This window comes from Salvelinus namaycush, chromosome 27, assembly GCF_016432855.1.
Source record: "Salvelinus namaycush isolate Seneca chromosome 27, SaNama_1.0, whole genome shotgun sequence".
Taxonomy (NCBI): domain Eukaryota; kingdom Metazoa; phylum Chordata; class Actinopteri; order Salmoniformes; family Salmonidae; genus Salvelinus; species Salvelinus namaycush.
This window is the reverse complement of record NC_052333.1, coordinates 32,121,533-32,140,244: the sequence shown is the minus strand read 5'-3', so window position 1 is coordinate 32,140,244 and position 18,712 is coordinate 32,121,533. Positions and strand designations below refer to the sequence as shown.

Genomic DNA, 18,712 nt, shown 5'->3' with positions numbered 1-18,712 from the left:
GTGAGAAGTAACATTCAAGACTGAAGCAATTAGTGGTATACTTTATACTGTACCAGGTTACTACACACACTGATAATACAAAACATTGAGGACACCTGCTCTTTCCATGACATAGACTGACCAAGTGAAAGCTATGATCCCTTATTGATGTCACTTGTTGAATCCACTTCAATCAGTGTAGATGAAGGGGAGTTAAAGATTTTAAAACCTTGAGAGAATTGAGAAATGGATTGTGTATGTCATTCAGAGGGTGAATCGGCAAGACAAAAGATTTAACTGCCTTTGAACAGGGTATGGTAGTAGGTGCCAGGCGCACCGGGTTAAGTGTCACAAGAACTGCAAAACTGCTGGTTTTTTCATGCTCAACAGTTTCCCATGTGTATCAAGAATGGTCCACCACCCAAAGGACGTCCAGCCAACTTGACACAACATGGGCCAGCATCCTTGTGGAAGGCTTAGGGCAGCTTGTAGAGTCCATGCCCCGACGAATTGAGGCTGTTCTGAGGGAAAAAGGGTGTGCAACTCAATATTAGGAAGATGTTCCTAATGTTTTGTGCACTCAGTGTATGTAGTCCTACATGTTTTTAAATAGTACAGTATCACAAACCACAGTACAAAACCATATAAAGTGTGGGCCTGTAGGATCTTTAAATCAACTAAAAGTTGTTTTTTATTTCCAAATGCAGATAAAACAGCATCATTGTTCATGTAATAATCTAATATTAGCATTATAACTCTAGGAAGAGGAAATGGTCATAAAATCAAATAAATGAAAAGACGGAAACCAAAATGTTTTTGAATTACAACTTGTTTTATTTAAAAATGTAAAATTCAGTGCAAAGTAATGTAGTGCATTGGTGTCTAGATCCCTGTTGGGTGGCAAAGTGTCACAAGAATCCTGTGGGGAGAGAAAACAAGAGAATACATTAAATGAATGGGTGTTAACTAATCAGGGTACAACAAAGCACTTCAAGTCCTCAATTCCTTCAAAAGAGAGAAGGAGAAAGGAGTATGGTCCCTGCAGTAGGACTACATGCTGGCCATGAGGTTCTCCAAGTGGTACTCCAGGAGGCTGGAGAGCTCAGTGACCAGAGACTCTGGGTTAAAGTACCAGGCCAGCTGCTGGCCAAACATGTCATCTAGCAGAGCCATCAGCCCGCCCTGAAGAGAACACCACACAACACATAGAAAATGGCTCGGAGTTACTAGCTTATCAAGAGGAGAGAGACAATTAGAAATAGTCCCCCTAAAATGGCATTGGAACCTGGTTAACCATGAATAAGGAAGTAAAAAGGAAGTACACTAAGAATATGGAAGTAAACAGGAAGTAACCTATTGACTCTTACATTGAGCAGCAGCAGGTATCTGTCAGCCTCTGGCTCCATATTGGCAGCAGTGGGCAGGAAGGAGTACAGGAGAGCGTACAGACGCTCCACGAACCCACCAGGGTGCTAAAGGAAACAAAGCAGGAGAGAATAGAAGAGAAGAGGAATTTAAGTGAAACTGCTAATAGAGATATCAAAACATGTACCAGTGAGATGCTACTTACCACCATCAGGGACTTCTGAGCTGTCATTAACCCAAACAGCACCAGCTCAAAGAGGACATCTATCATGTTCACATGATGGATCTAGGACAAGAAAACACGTTTGGAGAAAATAGGAATGATTTCATATAGATCAGCTACTGTGATGTATAAAAGACATGCATGTGGAAGAACTCAGTGAGACTTGAAAGAGTTAATGAACTCACCTTTGCCTCAGCCAGCTCCCTCTCAATGTCATTCCGCTTGGAGGGGTCACTCAGGTAGTCCACAAAGTCCTTATAGGTACGGAGGAACTTGGCCTCGTCCTATGACAAAGAAAAGAGCATCTTAGTGAACAGAACACATATACCCTCAGGGACGCTCTCTTTCCCTTGAAAGAGAATGAGTTATTGAGTTACCATGTGGTTGGCCTGAACCAGTGCGCCCAGGAGGACCTTTCCCGCCACAAACAGATGGTTCCTGCTCAGGGTGGAACCAAGCAGGGTCTAGGGAAGAGGGAAGAGTTAGGGTGAGACATCTTCCTCTAGGAGACAGAACAAGAAGTCACAGAGAGAAGAGTGGGTCCACTCACAGTGAAGGCCTGGCGCAGGGAGACGAGCCTCAGGGCGATGTCCTCCACTCTCTTGGTGGTAAGGTAGAGGCTGTGAAAGGGAGGGAATGGAGCATGTCAACCATTAGAGTCAATGGGGGATAACAGCATTATGACCACTATCCTTCAGCATCTGACAAGCCCAGACTACACAGACATTTAGAGGAACTCACTTTAGCAGAGGAACCTCCCTCTCCTCAGGCAGCAGGTCCTCCTCCCAGCCCTACGACAACAAAACAAGCATTCAAAATCAGTGACCAATGCAATGACATAACAAACAATCGGTCAATGGAAGGATCTTAATGCTCCTAGTCAATAGTATGTGTGTGTAACGTCTGACCTCATAGCAGTTGTGGCCCTCAGGCTCTGGGTCAGAGAACTGCTGAGTGGTGGGCGTAGAGAAGGAGGCAGCCTCCGACCACGCTGAAGAGGAGAGAAGCCCATCCAGCCCCATGTGGAGAGTGGCGTACACCACTGAGACATCAGTCTGCTGCTCAAAACACACACAACACACCTGTTTACCACACACACGTTATTAGAAAACACACCAAATCTAATGCAAAAATGCCCAGTAATGTCTAGTCTATATACATAGGAAATCGTTTATTTACCTGGTAGCAGCCAAGCGTCACGTCCACAGACGTCTCGTGGCGGAGGTGAGACGCATAGTGGGTCACCCTGCCAGCCACACGCTGACAGAGAGAGAATACATGTTAAGGCCAAATGGAATAAGTGAAGAAAAGCCTAATCTAATACTATTTCAGTAGTATTTACGTCTTACCTGGATCCAAGTGATGGACTGCACTTTGGTGGCACAGTAGGGGATGCCCTCTGGATTAAGCCTGGCTGTCTCCTTGGAGATGGCCCACACCAGTTGAGTCTCCAGGCCTCTCACCCTACTCACGTGGTGCATCCTCAGCACCACCTGCTGTTGAGATAAACAACAAGACAACATCAACAAAACCACTTCAGCAATTGCTGTGACACATTTCCATCAAGATCAAATGACTGACAATGTAGATTAGGATTAGGTAGTTACAAAGACACATACCTGGGATCCCCCACGCATGTAGGTGATGATGGGGCTGATGAACTGGAAAGTTCTCCACGCTTTAACCACCAGACCGGCATTGTTCTGCACATTACAATACATTCATGTTGGACACAGTAAACATTGTAACCGTGATGTGACTGTGTGTGTGTGTGTGGGGGGGTCTCTTACCCTGATCACAACAGGCCCACAGTACAGGGGGCTGAACCTAATCGGAATCAACTGCCATTTGCCAGTGGCCTCCTAAAGCAGAAAGCAGACAAGAGATTTGTTTAATGTCAAAGAGACACAACTTGAATATCTGGGATATTTTTCAAACATAAAACCCCAAACTTTCAGAAAATTGTACCTCAAGGATAGTCTGCACATCTGGCACATCCTCAAGGATGATAGCAGCATTCTGGACATCAAGGAGGTCTGGCAGCTGTGGAACATCTGGCACATCATCCAATGGCACATCCAACTGGACCTCATCCAGGACAGTTGTTTCTAAAATTAGGAACATTGGAATGTAAAATAAACAAGTGTTAGGACATAAAACGTAACAAGATTGCTAATACTAGCTGGCTAGGTAGCAAAAGTCACTCGCTTAGCAACAGTTACTGAAGTTAAAGTTAGCTAGCAAGCTAGCTAGCTACAACATCTCTAGCACAAGCATTTTTGCCAAGTCTGAATTATAGAAATACACAACATTTCGCTAATTATAATTTCATTGTTAAACGTAGTAAAATAAGAGTTTTAAACTCCACATACCCTCTTTGCTGTCGCTGTCCACCTGTCGACGATCACGAACCCTGCAAAACAGAAAAGGACAAGAAAAACAAGCCACAAATGAATTTGAACAACCTGTCGACGCAGTAGGCCGCCGACGTCCACGCACTCTCTCCGCCAATTTTGAAAAGCACCCAGGCATTTTCCAGTAGATTGTTCTATCTCAGGTGTCAAAAACCAATCAAGTTTGTTGTCAGCAGCAAACTGAAGTTGTTGTTTTCGCACAGAAAACGTTCCATAGAACGTCGGTTAGATGTCTCTTGGCAACACACGTTCGAAAAGTATTGTTTACAAAATTGCCAACTGTGTCGCCATAGAAAAGAGTTTGGAATTCTATGATTCCCTTTAGAATCCGTTAAAATTGCTTGTCATCATTGTCATTACGTTGTGCTCCTTCGTAGCTCAGTTGATAGAGCATGACGCTTGCAACGCCAGGGCAGTGGGTTCGATTCCCATCACCACGAATACATAAACGACAGCAGCTTTTATTGTAAGTCGCTTTGGATAAAAGCTTCTGATGAATCACATATGTTCTTTTTATATATTCACTTACAATGTAGAGAGAAAAAGGCTCAATTCAAGAGGGAGCTACGAAATTCATGTCCAAAAGTCGTTTTCTTGGCCTGATGTCATTAGAAATTACATAGAATTAAACATTAGCTTGTTCTCTACAATACTATAACATTAATATACTTGTACTTGACAGTGTTGATGAAATAATAACGATCATTTGCTGTGACCATTGCTAGTTTAGACTGCACCGCACTTGGTTGTAAGTGTTCCATATTTGGTGTTGTGAGGTTCAATTCTCAGAGTAAATCGTCGGCAACTTTTCAACCATATATGGTAGAGACATTTGGTTTCGACTATTGTTTTCTGACATAATGTTCTACTGATTGGGCATATTTGTAAACCTTGAATGAATTAAGAATTTGATGGGTGTACACCCTATATATTTTGGCTATTTTGCCACCAGATGCTTTCCTATATCGTTGGTATAATATAAAATACAAATACCAAATATTGTGTTTTATAAAGTCACTAGCTATGTTGGAAGAATGAGACAAACAAGGTGATTTAAAAAAAAAATTGTGTTGTTTAACTCCTGAAAGTCTAGTCTTTGGGCTATAAAGTCTTTTGGAGGACATATTGACCAAATTCAGACAAGGGGGGCCACAGCCCACGAAAAAATCACTGAAGGCTCTACACTACCGGTCAAAAGTTTTAGAACACCTACTCATTCAAGGGTTTTTCTTTATTTTTACTATTTTCTACACTGGAGAAAAATAGTGAAGACATCAAAACGATGAAATAACACATATGGAATCATGTAGTAACCAAAAAAGTGTTAAACAAATCCAAATATATTTTAGATTCTTCAAAGTAGCCACCCTTTGCCTTGATGACAGCTTTGCACACTCTTGGCCTTCTCTCAACCACCTTAATGAGAAAATCACCTGGAATGCATTTCAATTCAAAGGTGTGCCTTCTTAAAAGGGGAATTTCTTTCCTTTTTAATGAGTTTGACTTAATCAATTGTGTTGTGACAAGGTGGGGGGGTATACAGAAGATAGCCCTGTTTGGTAAAATACCATGTCCATATTATGTAAAGAACAGCTCAAATAAGCAAAGAGAAACAACAGTCCATCATTACTTTATGACATGAAGGTCAGTTAATACGGAATATTTCAAGTGTAGTTGCAAAAACAATCAAGCGCTATGATGAAACTGGCTGCTATGCTACCAACTGCTATGTCTTTGTGAGATGCGGTGTGGGTGAACAGATGATCTCTGCATGTCTATTTCCTACTATAAAGCATGGAGGAGGTGTTATGGTGTGGGGGTGCTTTGCTGTTGACACTGTCTGTGAATTTTTTTAGAATTCACACTTAACCAGCATGGCTACAACAGCATTCTGCAGCTATATGCCATCCCATCTGGTTTGGGCTTAGTGGGACTATCATTTGTTTTTATCAGTTATTATAAAAATATTAAACCAATTGTTTTTGTTACTTTTACACCTTTTCCATGGTATCCAATTGGTACTTACAGTCTTGTCTCATCGCTGCAACTCCCGTATGGACTCGGGAGAGGCGAAGGTTGAGAGCCGTGCGTCCTCCAAAACACAACCCAGCCACGCGCCTGTTTAACCCGAAAGCCAGCCGCACCAATGTGTCGGAGGAAACACCATACACCTGGCAACCCTGTCAGCGTGCATTGCGCCCGGCTCGCCACAGGAGTCGCTAGAGCGCGATGGACAAGAACATCCCTGCCGGCCAAACCCTCCGCTAACCAGGACGATGCTGGGCCAATTGTGTGCCGCCCCATGGGTCTCCCGGTCGCGGCCGGCTGCGACAGAGCCTGGACTCCAACCAGGAGAATTCATTTGGTTTTCAACAGGACAATGACCCAACATACCTCCAGGCTGTGTAAGGACTATTTTACCAAGAAGGAGAGTGACGGAGTGCTGCATCAGATGACTTGGCCTCCACAATCCCCCAACCTAAACCAAATTGAGATGTTTTGAGATGAGTAGGACCGCAGAGTAAAGGAAAAACAGCCAACAAGTGCTCAGCATATGTGGGAACTCCTTCAAGACTGTTGGAAAAGCATTCCAGGTGAAGTTGGTTGAGAGAATGCCAAGAGTGTGCAAAGCTGTCATCAAGGCAAAGGGTGGCTATTTGAAGAATCTCAAATATATGATCTGTTTTGATACATTTCACACTTTTTTGGTTACTACATGATTCCATTTGTGTTATTTCAAAGTTTTGATGTCTTCACTATTATTCAACAATGTAGAAAATAGTAAAAATAAAGAAAAACCCTTGAATGAGTAGGTGTTCTAATAGCATTAAGGCACCTCCTGAGGTTTGTGGTATATGGCCAATATACCACCCCTCCTTGGGCCTTATTGCTTAAATAACCCATATCTCTTTTATCACAGGATATGATCATTGACTATATGAAAATGCATGTATGAATGAGTCTGATTTACCGTTTTCAATGGCAGGTTCACCTTCTGAAGCCGGATGAGGTTCCCAAAGCGTGCTGCGCACCCACCAAGCTCAGTCCCATCTCTGTACTCTTCTACGATGACAACAACAACGTGATCCTAAAGAAGCATCGCAACATGGTGGTCAAGACCTGTGATGCCTGTGACACCAGTGGGAGCCCATCTATCTATTCTACATCATTTTAATCATCTTAATTGCCATTGTTCCAAAAGATACAAACAGGGTAATATAACTTGCAACCAGCAGTTGATAGCAATAATCTGTCAATATGCTGATAAATAGTATGTATCTAATATATTGATTTTGAGTCTGAGAGTGGTATATGAACAACACCCATTGGACTTATAACCATACTTCACTTTTGATTAACTAAACTATTCAAGTCTACAGTAATTCAGATAATTACATCACCCTTTCATGTCATATATTCTGTGACCAATCAAAGCTGTAAAGTACTGTATCATAAGTGCAATCAATGCTAAAATTCGACCCTTTTGATGGCTATAATATCTTGTTGAACCATGAACTTCTCATTGTCTCTTTTAGATGTACTAAACATGGTTTGCAAAACTTACACGTTTTTTCTTCTTATTTAATCATACTTTTAACCAGTACAAGTTAGTAACAATGGAAAATGGCAACAAAAAAAAAAAATTGGCCATTTTTGTATGTACAGAGGAACAAATACACAGTGATGTATGTCCTTGTCAACAGATATCTGGAGGACTGTATACTGCTATATTTGTAATAAAATAAACTATACTGAACAAAAAAATGCAACATGTAAAAGGTTGGTCCCATGTTTCATGAGCTGAAATGAAAGATCCCGGAAATGTTCTATACGCCTAAAAAGTTTTTTAGTGAGCATTTCTCCATTGCCAAGATAATCCATCCACATTGAAAGGTGCACCATATCAAGAAGCTGATTAAACAGCATGATCATTACACAGGTGCACCTTTTGCTGGGGACAAAAGGCCACTAAAATGTGCAGCTTTGTCACAACACAATGCAACAGATGTCTGATGTTCTGAGGGATTGTGCAATTGGTATGCGGACTGCAGGAATGTCCACCAGAGCTGCGGCCAGAGAATTGAATGTTAATTTCTCTACCATAAGTCGCCTCCAACGACATTTTAGAGAATTTGGCAGTACATCCAACCGACAAATTTCCTGTACTGCTAGCAATTCAAAATGTAACTATTACTTTTGGGTGTCAGGGAAAATGTATGGAGTAAAAAGTACATTATTTTCCTTAGAAATGTAGTAAAGTAAAAGTTGTCAAAACTATAAATAGTAAAGTAAAGATACCTCTAAAAACTACTTAAGTAGTACTTGAAAGTATTTTTACTTAAGTACTTTACACCACTGTAGGTGCTTCAATAGAGTCTGACGTTCAGGGGTGGTTGGACATATAAGATGGGGTGCTGGTGAGCTTCTGCCCCCATTTTAGGTCGTCACACAAATATTTCCCCACCCATGTCCAGGGGTTTCAGTGTTATGTCCCTTGAAATATATGTACTTTTGGTAAAACTTTGTAAGTAGGCAACAAATACAATCATCTTAAATTGACATGTTGAATTTTTTTGCTATAGTAAATTGTATATTGCGCAAATTTCCCTAATGCGGACAGTTTGTGTTACTACCCTACACAAGCTTTCATTTTCACCCTATTAAACTTTGTGGAATTACACAAAATGTTAACCTCAGATTGGTGATGTTAGTCTAAAAGTTTAAAGACATCACGATGACATAAGATTGATTGTTTTAAACAGATCAAGATTTTTCCAAGCGCTGAGATGCGCAGAACTTAGAACGCGGAGTTAATGAAATGCCTAGGAAATGGCACAGAACATTTGGGGGCGGTCTTTCCATAAAAGTCAATGGCCACACACCAATACATGGATTTGACAGTCAAACTATTACTTAAATAGCAGTCAACTGTTGTCACTGTTGTTATTCCATAGAGGGTCGTGATTCGTTTAGGTTAACTAACAAAACAAGTGGTCTGGTCCTTTTTCCATGATGGAAGCCTCCCGAAATCAACATCCAACATTCCAAAATATAGATATAAGCCTTCAAGTACTCATCTAACCAACTTCTTCAGGGCCAGCCAGGCCCCCTGTCGCCCCCCACGCGCCCTGAAACACAACCCCCATAAGAAGAAGCCCAAATACGACCTGCCCTTGCCCAGTATACATACAAGGTCAGGGGACAACACTGTTTTTTTGTCTTGTAGTTAAACTTGTTTTATGCACAGTTTAAAGGCATAGTTAATCCCAATTACAAAATTACTTAAGTTGCGTTTACATTTAATTTGAAATCCAATGCATCCAAAGTGTACATTAGTCTTTCCTGGTTCATTACATATTTTTTGGTCCCTTTCAGATCACAGCCATGTCAACAGTGGGCGTCAGGCTTGTAAGAGACATGAATTATATGTGAGATTCAGTGAACAAGGCTGGAAGGTGAGATTCCTTCTCTCTTAACTACTCATTGTACTGAATAGATAATCATGAGCTAACATTGTACCACCTTATTTGCTGCAAACACACAGTTAGTATTTTTAGGGAAGCAAGGCATTTGTGTAGGATGTGCATTGTAGAGTATGTTCTTTGCATTCTTTATCATGTATTTCTCAAAGAAAGAGTCTATTCTAGTCATTCATCTAACTTTGTCATTTGATTTCTATGGTGTTTCTCTCCATTAGGACTGGGTATTGGCTCCTACGGGTTACTCTGCCTTCTACTGTGATGGAGAATGCCTCTACCCTCTGTGTTCCTGCATGAACTCCACCACCCACACTATGATCCAACTAGTGGTCAGTATGCACTACTACACCCTCTCTCACATGAACGCTAACATTACTGGTTTCAGTGGGAAAGATGGTAAATGGTTCAGACATTAACGGCAAATATAAAAAACTAAGATACCCAAGTTACCGGAGTCTACAATGACAGACTGTTAATGTAGAGTAGGGATAGTGAGAAGTAACATTCAAGACTGAAGCAATTAGTGGTATACTTTATACTGTACCAGGTTACTACACACACTGATAATACAAAACATTGAGGACACCTGCTCTTTCCATGACATAGACTGACCAAGTGAAAGCTATGATCCCTTATTGATGTCACTTGTTGAATCCACTTCAATCAGTGTAGATGAAGGGGAGTTAAAGATTTTAAAACCTTGAGAGAATTGAGAAATGGATTGTGTATGTCATTCAGAGGGTGAATCGGCAAGACAAAAGATTTAACTGCCTTTGAACGGGGTATGGTAGTAGGTTCCAGGCGCACCGGGTTAAGTGTCACAAGAACTGCAAAACTGCTGGTTTTTTCATGCTCAACAGTTTCCCATGTGTATCAAGAATGGTCCACCACCCAAAGGACGTCCAGCCAACTTGACACAACATGGGCCAGCATCCTTGTGGAAGGCTTAGGGCAGCTTGTAGAGTCCATGCCCTGACGAATTGAGGCTGTTCTGAGGGAAAAAGGGTGTGCAACTCAATATTAGGAAGATGTTCCTAATGTTTTGTGCACTCAGTGTATGTAGTCCTACATGTTTTTAAATAGTACAGTATCACAAACCACAGTACAAAACCATATAAAGTGTGGGCCTGTAGGATCTTTAAATCAACTAAAAGTTGTTTTTTATTTCCAAATGCAGATAAAACAGCATCATTGTTCATGTAATAATCTAATATTAGCATTATAACTTTAGGAAGAGGAAATGGTCATAAAATCAAATAAATGAAAAGACGGAAACCAAAATGTTTTTGAATTACAACTTGTTTTATTTAAAAATGTAAAATTCAGTGCAAAGTAATGTAGTGCATTGGTGTCTAGATCCCTGTTGGGTGGCAAAGTGTCACAAGAATCCTGTGGGGAGAGAAAACAAGAGAATACATTAAATGAATGGGTGTTAACTAATCAGGGTACAACAAAGCACTTCAAGTCCTCAATTCCTTCAAAAGAGAGAAGGAGAAAGGAGTATGGTCCCTGCAGTAGGACTACATGCTGGCCATGAGGTTCTCCAAGTGGTACTCCAGGAGGCTGGAGAGCTCAGTGACCAGAGACTCTGGGTTAAAGTACCAGGCCAGCTGCTGGCCAAACATGTCATCTAGCAGAGCCATCAGCCCGCCCTGAAGAGAACACCACACAACACATAGAAAATGGCTCGGAGTTACTAGCTTATCAAGAGGAGAGAGACAATTAGAAATAGTCCCCCTAAAATGGCATTGGAACCTGGTTAACCATGAATAAGGAAGTAAAAAGGAAGTACACTAAGAATATGGAAGTAAACAGGAAGTAACCTATTGACTCTTACATTGAGCAGCAGCAGGTATCTGTCAGCCTCTGGCTCCATATTGGCAGCAGTGGGCAGGAAGGAGTACAGGAGAGCGTACAGACGCTCCACGAACCCACCAGGGTGCTAAAGGAAACAAAGCAGGAGAGAATAGAAGAGAAGAGGAATTTAAGTGAAACTGCTAATAGAGATATCAAAACATGTACCAGTGAGATGCTACTTACCACCATCAGGGACTTCTGAGCTGTCATTAACCCAAACAGCACCAGCTCAAAGAGGACATCTATCATGTTCACATGATGGATCTAGGACAAGAAAACACGTTTGGAGAAAATAGGAATGATTTCATATAGATCAGCTACTGTGATGTATAAAAGACATGCATGTGGAAGAACTCAGTGAGACTTGAAAGAGTTAATGAACTCACCTTTGCCTCAGCCAGCTCCCTCTCAATGTCATTCCGCTTGGAGGGGTCACTCAGGTAGTCCACAAAGTCCTTATAGGTACGGAGGAACTTGGCCTCGTCCTATGACAAAGAAAAGAGCATCTTAGTGAACAGAACACATATACCCTCAGGGACGCTCTCTTTCCCTTGAAAGAGAATGAGTTATTGAGTTACCATGTGGTTGGCCTGAACCAGTGCGCCCAGGAGGACCTTTCCCGCCACAAACAGATGGTTCCTGCTCAGGGTGGAACCAAGCAGGGTCTAGGGAAGAGGGAAGAGTTAGGGTGAGACATCTTCCTCTAGGAGACAGAACAAGAAGCCACAGAGAGAAAAAGAAAAGTGGGTCCACTTACAGTGAAGGCCTGGCGCAGGGAGACGAGCCTCAGGGCGATGTCCTCCACTCTCTTGGTGGTAAGGTAGAGGCTGTGAAAGGGAGGGAATGGAGCATGTCAACCATTAGAGTCAATGGGGGATAACAGCATTATGACCACTATCCTTCAGCATCTGACAAGCCCAGACTACACAGACATTTAGAGGAACTCACTTTAGCAGAGGAACCTCCCTCTCCTCAGGCAGCAGGTCCTCCTCCCAGCCCTACGACAACAAAACAAGCATTCAAAATCAGTGACCAATGCAATGACATAACAAACAATCGGTCAATGGAAGGATCTTAATGCTCCTAGTCAATAGTATGTGTGTGTAACGTCTGACCTCATAGCAGTTGTGGCCCTCAGGCTCTGGGTCAGAGAACTGCTGAGTGGTGGGCGTAGAGAAGGAGGCAGCCTCCGACCACGCTGAAGAGGAGAGAAGCCCATCCAGCCCCATGTGGAGAGTGGCGTACACCACTGAGACATCAGTCTGCTGCTCAAAACACACACAACACACCTGTTTACCACACACACGTTATTAGAAAACACACCAAATCTAATGCAAAAATGCCCAGTAATGTCTAGTCTATATACATAGGAAATCGTTTATTTACCTGGTAGCAGCCAAGCGTCACGTCCACAGACGTCTCGTGGCGGAGGTGAGACGCATAGTGGGTCACCCTGCCAGCCACACGCTGACAGAGAGAGAATACATGTTAAGGCCAAATGGAATAAGTGAAGAAAAGCCTAATCTAATACTATTTCAGTAGTATTTACGTCTTACCTGGATCCAAGTGATGGACTGCACTTTGGTGGCACAGTAGGGGATGCCCTCTGGATTAAGCCTGGCTGTCTCCTTGGAGATGGCCCACACCAGTTGAGTCTCCAGGCCTCTCACCCTACTCACATGGTGCATCCTCAGCACCACCTGCTGTTGAGATAAACAACAAGACAACATCAACAAAACCACTTCAGCAATTGCTGTGACACATTTCCATCAAGATCAAATGACTGACAATGTAGATTAGGATTAGGTAGTTACAAAGACACATACCTGGGATCCCCCACGCATGTAGGTGATGATGGGGCTGATGAACTGGAAAGTTCTCCACGCTTTAACCACCAGACCGGCATTGTTCTGCACATTACAATACATTCATGTTGGAAACAGTAAACATTGTAACCGTGATGTGACTGTGTGTGTGTGTGGGGGGGGGGGGGGGGGGTCTCTTACCCTGATCACAACAGGCCCACAGTACAGGGGGCTGAACCTAATCGGAATCAACTGCCAATTGCCAGTGGCCTCCTAAAGCAGAAAGCAGACAAGAGATTTGTTTAATGTCAAAGAGACACAACTTGAATATCTGGGATATTTTTCAAACATAAAACCCCAAACTTTCAGAAAATTGTACCTCAAGGATAGTCTGCACATCTGGCACATCCTCAAGGATGATAGCAGCATTCTGGACATCAAGGAGGTCTGGCAGCTGTGGAACATCTGGCAAATCATCCAATGGCACATCCAACTGGACCTCATCCAGGACAGTTGTTTCTAAAATTAGGAACATTGGAATGTAAAATAAACAAGTGTTAGGACATAAAACGTAACAAGATTGCTAATACTAGCTGGCTAGGTAGCAAAAGTCACTCGCTTAGCAACAGTTACTGAAGTTAAAGTTAGCTAGCAAGCTAGCTAGCTACAACATCTCTAGCACAAGCATTTTTGCCAAGTCTGAATTATAGAAATACACAACATTTCGCTAATTATAATTTCATTGTTAAACGTAGTAAAATAAGAGTTTTAAACTCCACATACCCTCTTTGCTGTCGCTGTCCACCTGTCGACGATCACGAACCCTGCAAAACAGAAAAGGACAAGAAAAACAAGCCACAAATGAATTTGAACAACCTGTCGACGCAGTAGGCCGCCGACGTCCACGCACTCTCTCCGCCAGTCTTGAAAAGCACCCAGGCATTTTCCAGTCGATATTCTTTCTCAGGTGTCAAAAACCAATCAAGCTTGTTGTCAGCAGCAAACTGAAGTTGTTTTCGCACAGAAAACGTTCCATAGAACGTTGGTTAGATGTCTCTTGGCAACACACGTTCGAAAAGTATTGTTTACAAAATTGCCAACTGTGTCGCCATAGAAAAGAGTTTGGAATTCTATGATTCCCTTTAGAATCCGTTAAAATTGCTTGTCATCATTCTCATCACGTGGTGCTCCTTCGTAGCTCAGTTGATAGAGCATGACGCTTGCAACGCCAGGGCAGTGGGTTCGATTCCCATCACCATACATAAACGACAGCAGCTTTTATTGTAAGTCGCTTTGGATAAAAGCTTCTGATGAATCACATATGTTCTTTTTATATATTCACTTACAATGTAGAGAGAAAAAGGCTCAATTCAAGAGGGAGCTACGAAATTCATGTCCAAAAGTCGTTTTCTTGGCCTGATGTCATTAGAAATTACATAGAATTAAACATTAGCTTGTTCTCTACAATACTATAACATTAATATACTTGTACTTGACAGTGTTGATGAAATAATAACGATCATTTGCTGTGACCATTGCTAGTTTAGACTGCACCGCACTTGGTTGTAAGTGTTCCATATTTGGTGTTGTGAGGTTCAATTCTCAGAGTAAATCGTCGGCAACTTTTCAACCATATATGGTAGAGACATTTGGTTTCGACTATTGTTTTCTGACATAATGTTCTACTGATTGGGCATATTTGTAAACCTTGAATGAATTAAGAATTTGATGGGTGTACACCCTATATATTTTGGCTATTTTGCCACCAGATGCTTTCCTATATCGTTGGTATAATATAAAATACAAATACCAAATATTGTGTTTTATAAAGTCACTAGCTATGTTGGAAGAATGAGACAAACAAGGTGATTTAAAAAAAAAATTGTGTTGTTTAACTCCTGAAAGTCTAGTCTTTGCCACAGTGGGCTATAAAGTCTTTTGGAGGACATATTGACCAAATTCAGACAAGGGGGGCCACAGCCCACGAAAAAATCGCTGAAGGCTCTACACTACCGGTCAAAAGTTTTAGAACACCTACTCATTCAAGGGTTTTTCTTTATTTTTACTATTTTCTACACTGGAGAAAAATAGTGAAGACATCAAAACGATGAAATAACACATATGGAATCATGTAGTAACCAAAAAAGTGTTAAACAAATCCAAATATATTTTAGATTCTTCAAAGTAGCCACCCTTTGCCTTGATGACAGCTTTGCACACTCTTGGCCTTCTCTCAACCACCTTAATGAGAAAATCACCTGGAATGCATTTCAATTCAAAGGTGTGCCTTCTTAAAAGGGGAATTTCTTTCCTTTTTAATGAGTTTGACTTAATCAATTGTGTTGTGACAAGGTGGGGGGGTATACAGAAGATAGCCCTGTTTGGTAAAATACCATGTCCATATTATGTAAAGAACAGCTCAAATAAGCAAAGAGAAACAACAGTCCATCATTACTTTATGACATGAAGGTCAGTTAATACGGAATATTTCAAGTGTAGTTGCAAAAACAATCAAGCGCTATGATGAAACTGGCTCTCATGAGGACCACCACAGCAATGGAAGACCCAGAGTTATCTCTGCTGCAAAGGATAAGTTCATTAGAGTTACCAGCCTCAGATATTGCTGCCCAAATAAATGCTTCACAGTGTTCAAGTAACTGACACATCTCAACATACACTGTTCAGAGGAGACTGTGTGAATCAGGCCTTTATGGTTGAATTGCTGCAAAGAAACCACTATTAAAGGACACCAATAAGAAGAAGAGAATTACAATAAATTTGTCCTTTGGTCGGGACGCCCAAATTTGAGATTTTTGGTTCCAACTGCTATGTCTTTGTGAGATGCGGTGTGGGTGAACAGATGATCTCTGCATGTGTATTTCCTACCATAAAGCATGGAGGAGGTGTTATGGTGTGGGGGTGCTTTGCTGTTGACACTGTCTGTGAATTTTTTTAGAATTCACACTTAACCCGCATGGCTACAACAGCATTCTGCAGCTATATGCCATCCCATCTGGTTTGGGCTTAGTGGGACTATCATTTGTTTTTATCAGTTATTATAAAAATATTAAACCAATTGTTTTTGTTACTTTTACACCTTTTCCATGGTATCCAATTGGTACTTACAGTCTTGTCTCATCGCTGCAACTCCCGTATGGACTCGGGAGAGGCGAAGGTTGAGAGCCGTGCGTCCTCCAAAACACAACCCAGCCACGCGCCTGTTTAACCCGAAAGCCAGCCGCACCAATGTGTCGGAGGAAACACCATACACCTGGCAACCCTGTCAGCGTGCATTGCGCCCGGCTCGCCACAGGAGTCGCTAGAGCGCGATGGACAAGAACATCCCTGCCGGCCAAACCCTCCGCTAACCAGGACGATGCTGGGCCAATTGTGTGCCGCCCCATGGGTCTCCCGGTCGCGGCCGGCTGCGACAGAGCCTGGACTCCAACCAGGAGAATTCATTTGGTTTTCAACAGGACAATGACCCAACATACCTCCAGGCTGTGTAAGGACTATTTTACCAAGAAGGAGAGTGACGGAGTGCTGCATCAGATGACTTGGCCTCCACAATCCCCCAACCTAAACCAAATTGAGATGTTTTGAGATGAGTAGGACCGCAGAGTAAAGGAAAAACAGCCAACAAGTGCTCAGCATATGTGGGAACTCCTTCAAGACTGTTGGAAAAGCATTCCAGGTGAAGTTGGTTGAGAGAATGCCAAGAGTGTGCAAAGCTGTCATCAAGGCAAAGGGTGGCTATTTGAAGAATCTCAAATATATGATCTGTTTTGATACATTTCACACTTTTTTGGTTACTACATGATTCCATTTGTGTTATTTCAAAGTTTTGATGTCTTCACTATTATTCAACAATGTAGAAAATAGTAAAAATAAAGAAAAACCCTTGAATGAGTAGGTGTTCTAATAGCATTAAGGCACCTCCTGAGGTTTGTGGTATATGGCCAATATACCACCCCTCCTTGGGCCTTATTGCTTAAATAACCCATATCTCTTTTATCACAGGATATGATCATTGACTATATGAAAATGCATGTATGAATGAGTCTGATTTACCGTTTTCAATGGCAGGTTCACCTTCTGAAGCCGGATGAGGTTCCCAAAGCGTGCTGCGCACCCACCAAGCTCAGTCCCATCTCTGTACTCTTCTACGATGACAACAACAACGTGATACTAAAGAAGCATCGCAACATGGTGGTCAAGACCTGTGGATGCCTGTGACACCAGTGGGAGCCCATCTATCTATTCTACATCCTTTTAATCATCTTAATTGCCATTGTTCCAAAAGATACAAACAGGGTAATATAACTTGCAACCAGCAGTTGATAGCAATAATCTGTCAATATGCTGATAAATAGTATGTATCTAATATATTGATTTTGAGTCTGAGAGTGGTATATGAACAACACCCATTGGACTTATAACCATACTTCACTTTTGATTAACTAAACTATTCAAATCTACAGTAATTCAGGTAATTACATCCCCCCCTTCATGTCATATATTCTGTGACCAATCAAAGCTGTAAAGTACTGTATCATAAGTGCAATCAATGCTAAAATTCGACCCTTTTTATGGCTATAATATCTTGTTGAACCATGAACTTCTCATTGTCTCTTTTAGATGTACTAAACATGGTTTGCAAAACTTACACGTTTTTTCTTCTTCTTTAATCATACTTTTAACCAGTACAAGTTAGTAACAATGGAAAATGGCAACAAAAAAAAAAAATGGCCATTTTTGTATGTACAGAGGAACAAATACACAGTGATGTATGTCCTTGTCAACAGATATCTGGAGGACTGTATACTGCTATATTTGTAATAAAATAAACTATACTGAACAAAAAAATGCAACATGTAAAAGGTTGGTCCCATGTTTCATGAGCTGAAATGAAAGATCCCGGAAATGTTCTATACGCCTAAAAAGTTTTTTAGTGAGCATTTCTCCATTGCCAAGATAATCCATCCACATTGAAAGGTGCACCATATCAAGAAGCTGATTAAACAGCATGATCATTACACAGGTGCACCTTTTGCTGGGGACAAAAGGCCACTAAAATGTGCAGCTTTGTCACAACACAATGCAACAGATGTCTGATGTTCTGAGGGATTGTGCAATTGGTATGCGGACTGCAGGAATGTCCACCAGAGCTGCGGCCAGAGAATTGAATGTTAATTTCTCTACCATAAGTCGCCTCCAACGACATTTTAGAGAATTTGGCAGTACATCCAACCGACAAATTTCCTGTACTGCTAGCAATTCAAAATGTAACTATTACTTTTGGGTGTCAGGGAAAATGTATGGAGTAAAAAGTACATTATTTTCCTTAGAAATGTAGTAAAGTAAAAGTTGTCAAAACTATAAATAGTAAAGTAAAGATACCTCTAAAAACTACTTAAGTAGTACTTGAAAGTATTTTTACTTAAGTACTTTACACCACTGTAGGTGCTTCAATAGAGTCTGACGTTCAGGGGTGGTTGGACATATAAGATGGGGTGCTGGTGAGCTTCTGCCCCCATTTTAGGTCGTCACACAAATATTTCCCCACCCATGTCCAGGGGTTTCAGTGTT

The 18,712-nt window shown here is 41.6% G+C and overlaps 2 protein-coding genes and 2 long non-coding RNA genes across 4 annotated transcripts; all 4 read right to left on the bottom strand.

The window, feature by feature from the left end:
• Nucleotides 1-728: 728 nt before the first annotated feature.
• LOC120022364 lies at nucleotides 729-3,048 on the bottom strand. The gene is made up of 11 exons (XM_038966257.1): nucleotides 2,917-3,048; nucleotides 2,747-2,827; nucleotides 2,476-2,625; nucleotides 2,309-2,358; nucleotides 2,118-2,187; nucleotides 1,945-2,031; nucleotides 1,753-1,851; nucleotides 1,550-1,630; nucleotides 1,347-1,451; nucleotides 808-898; nucleotides 729-736 (listed from the first exon to the last, which is right to left on the bottom strand). Exons 1-11 carry the CDS (start codon nucleotides 3,046-3,048, stop codon nucleotides 729-731), a joined length of 954 nt encoding a protein of 317 aa, XP_038822185.1.
• A 138-nt stretch (nucleotides 3,049-3,186) lies between these two features.
• Nucleotides 3,187-4,057, bottom strand: LOC120022798. Its single transcript, XR_005472637.1, has 4 exons — nucleotides 3,940-4,057; nucleotides 3,536-3,675; nucleotides 3,358-3,429; nucleotides 3,187-3,270 (listed from the first exon to the last, which is right to left on the bottom strand). It is a non-coding gene; the product is annotated as an uncharacterized LOC120022798 (long non-coding RNA).
• A 5,015-nt stretch (nucleotides 4,058-9,072) lies between these two features.
• LOC120022363 lies at nucleotides 9,073-13,554 on the bottom strand. The gene is made up of 14 exons (XM_038966256.1): nucleotides 13,503-13,554; nucleotides 13,325-13,396; nucleotides 13,145-13,228; nucleotides 12,875-13,021; nucleotides 12,705-12,785; nucleotides 12,434-12,583; nucleotides 12,267-12,316; nucleotides 12,076-12,145; nucleotides 11,897-11,983; nucleotides 11,705-11,803; nucleotides 11,502-11,582; nucleotides 11,299-11,403; nucleotides 10,757-10,850; nucleotides 9,073-9,110 (listed from the first exon to the last, which is right to left on the bottom strand). The coding sequence occupies exons 3-14, from the start codon at nucleotides 13,160-13,162 to the stop codon at nucleotides 9,073-9,075; spliced, it is 1,020 nt and encodes a 339-aa protein (XP_038822184.1). The 5' UTR covers nucleotides 13,163-13,228; nucleotides 13,325-13,396; nucleotides 13,503-13,554.
• On the bottom strand, nucleotides 13,554-17,353 carry LOC120022797. The gene is made up of 3 exons (XR_005472636.1): nucleotides 17,195-17,353; nucleotides 13,907-13,947; nucleotides 13,554-13,642 (listed from the first exon to the last, which is right to left on the bottom strand). It is a non-coding gene; the product is annotated as an uncharacterized LOC120022797 (long non-coding RNA).
• Between the last annotated feature and the right edge of the window lie 1,359 nt (nucleotides 17,354-18,712).

What these genes read in the sequence shown, in the direction of transcription:
- LOC120022364 (XM_038966257.1), bottom strand. Translation starts at nt 3,048, where the DNA reads ATGCACCACGTGAGTAGGGTGAGAGGCCTGGAGACTCAACTGGTGTGG. An exon ending in AGGGAGGTTCCTCTGCTAAA is followed by an intron (nt 2,188 to 2,308) that starts GTGAGTTCCTCT and finishes TCCCTTTCACAG; the next exon opens with CCTCTACCTTACCACCAAGA. An exon ending in CCCTGCGCCAGGCCTTCACT is followed by an intron (nt 2,032 to 2,117) that starts GTGAGTGGACCC and finishes CCTCTTCCCTAG; the next exon opens with ACCCTGCTTGGTTCCACCCT.
- LOC120022363 (XM_038966256.1), bottom strand. An exon ending in AGTCCATCACTTGGATCCAG is followed by an intron (nt 12,786 to 12,874) that starts GTAAGACGTAAA and finishes TCTCTCTGTCAG; the next exon opens with CGTGTGGCTGGCAGGGTGAC. An exon ending in AGGGAGGTTCCTCTGCTAAA is followed by an intron (nt 12,146 to 12,266) that starts GTGAGTTCCTCT and finishes TCCCTTTCACAG; the next exon opens with CCTCTACCTTACCACCAAGA.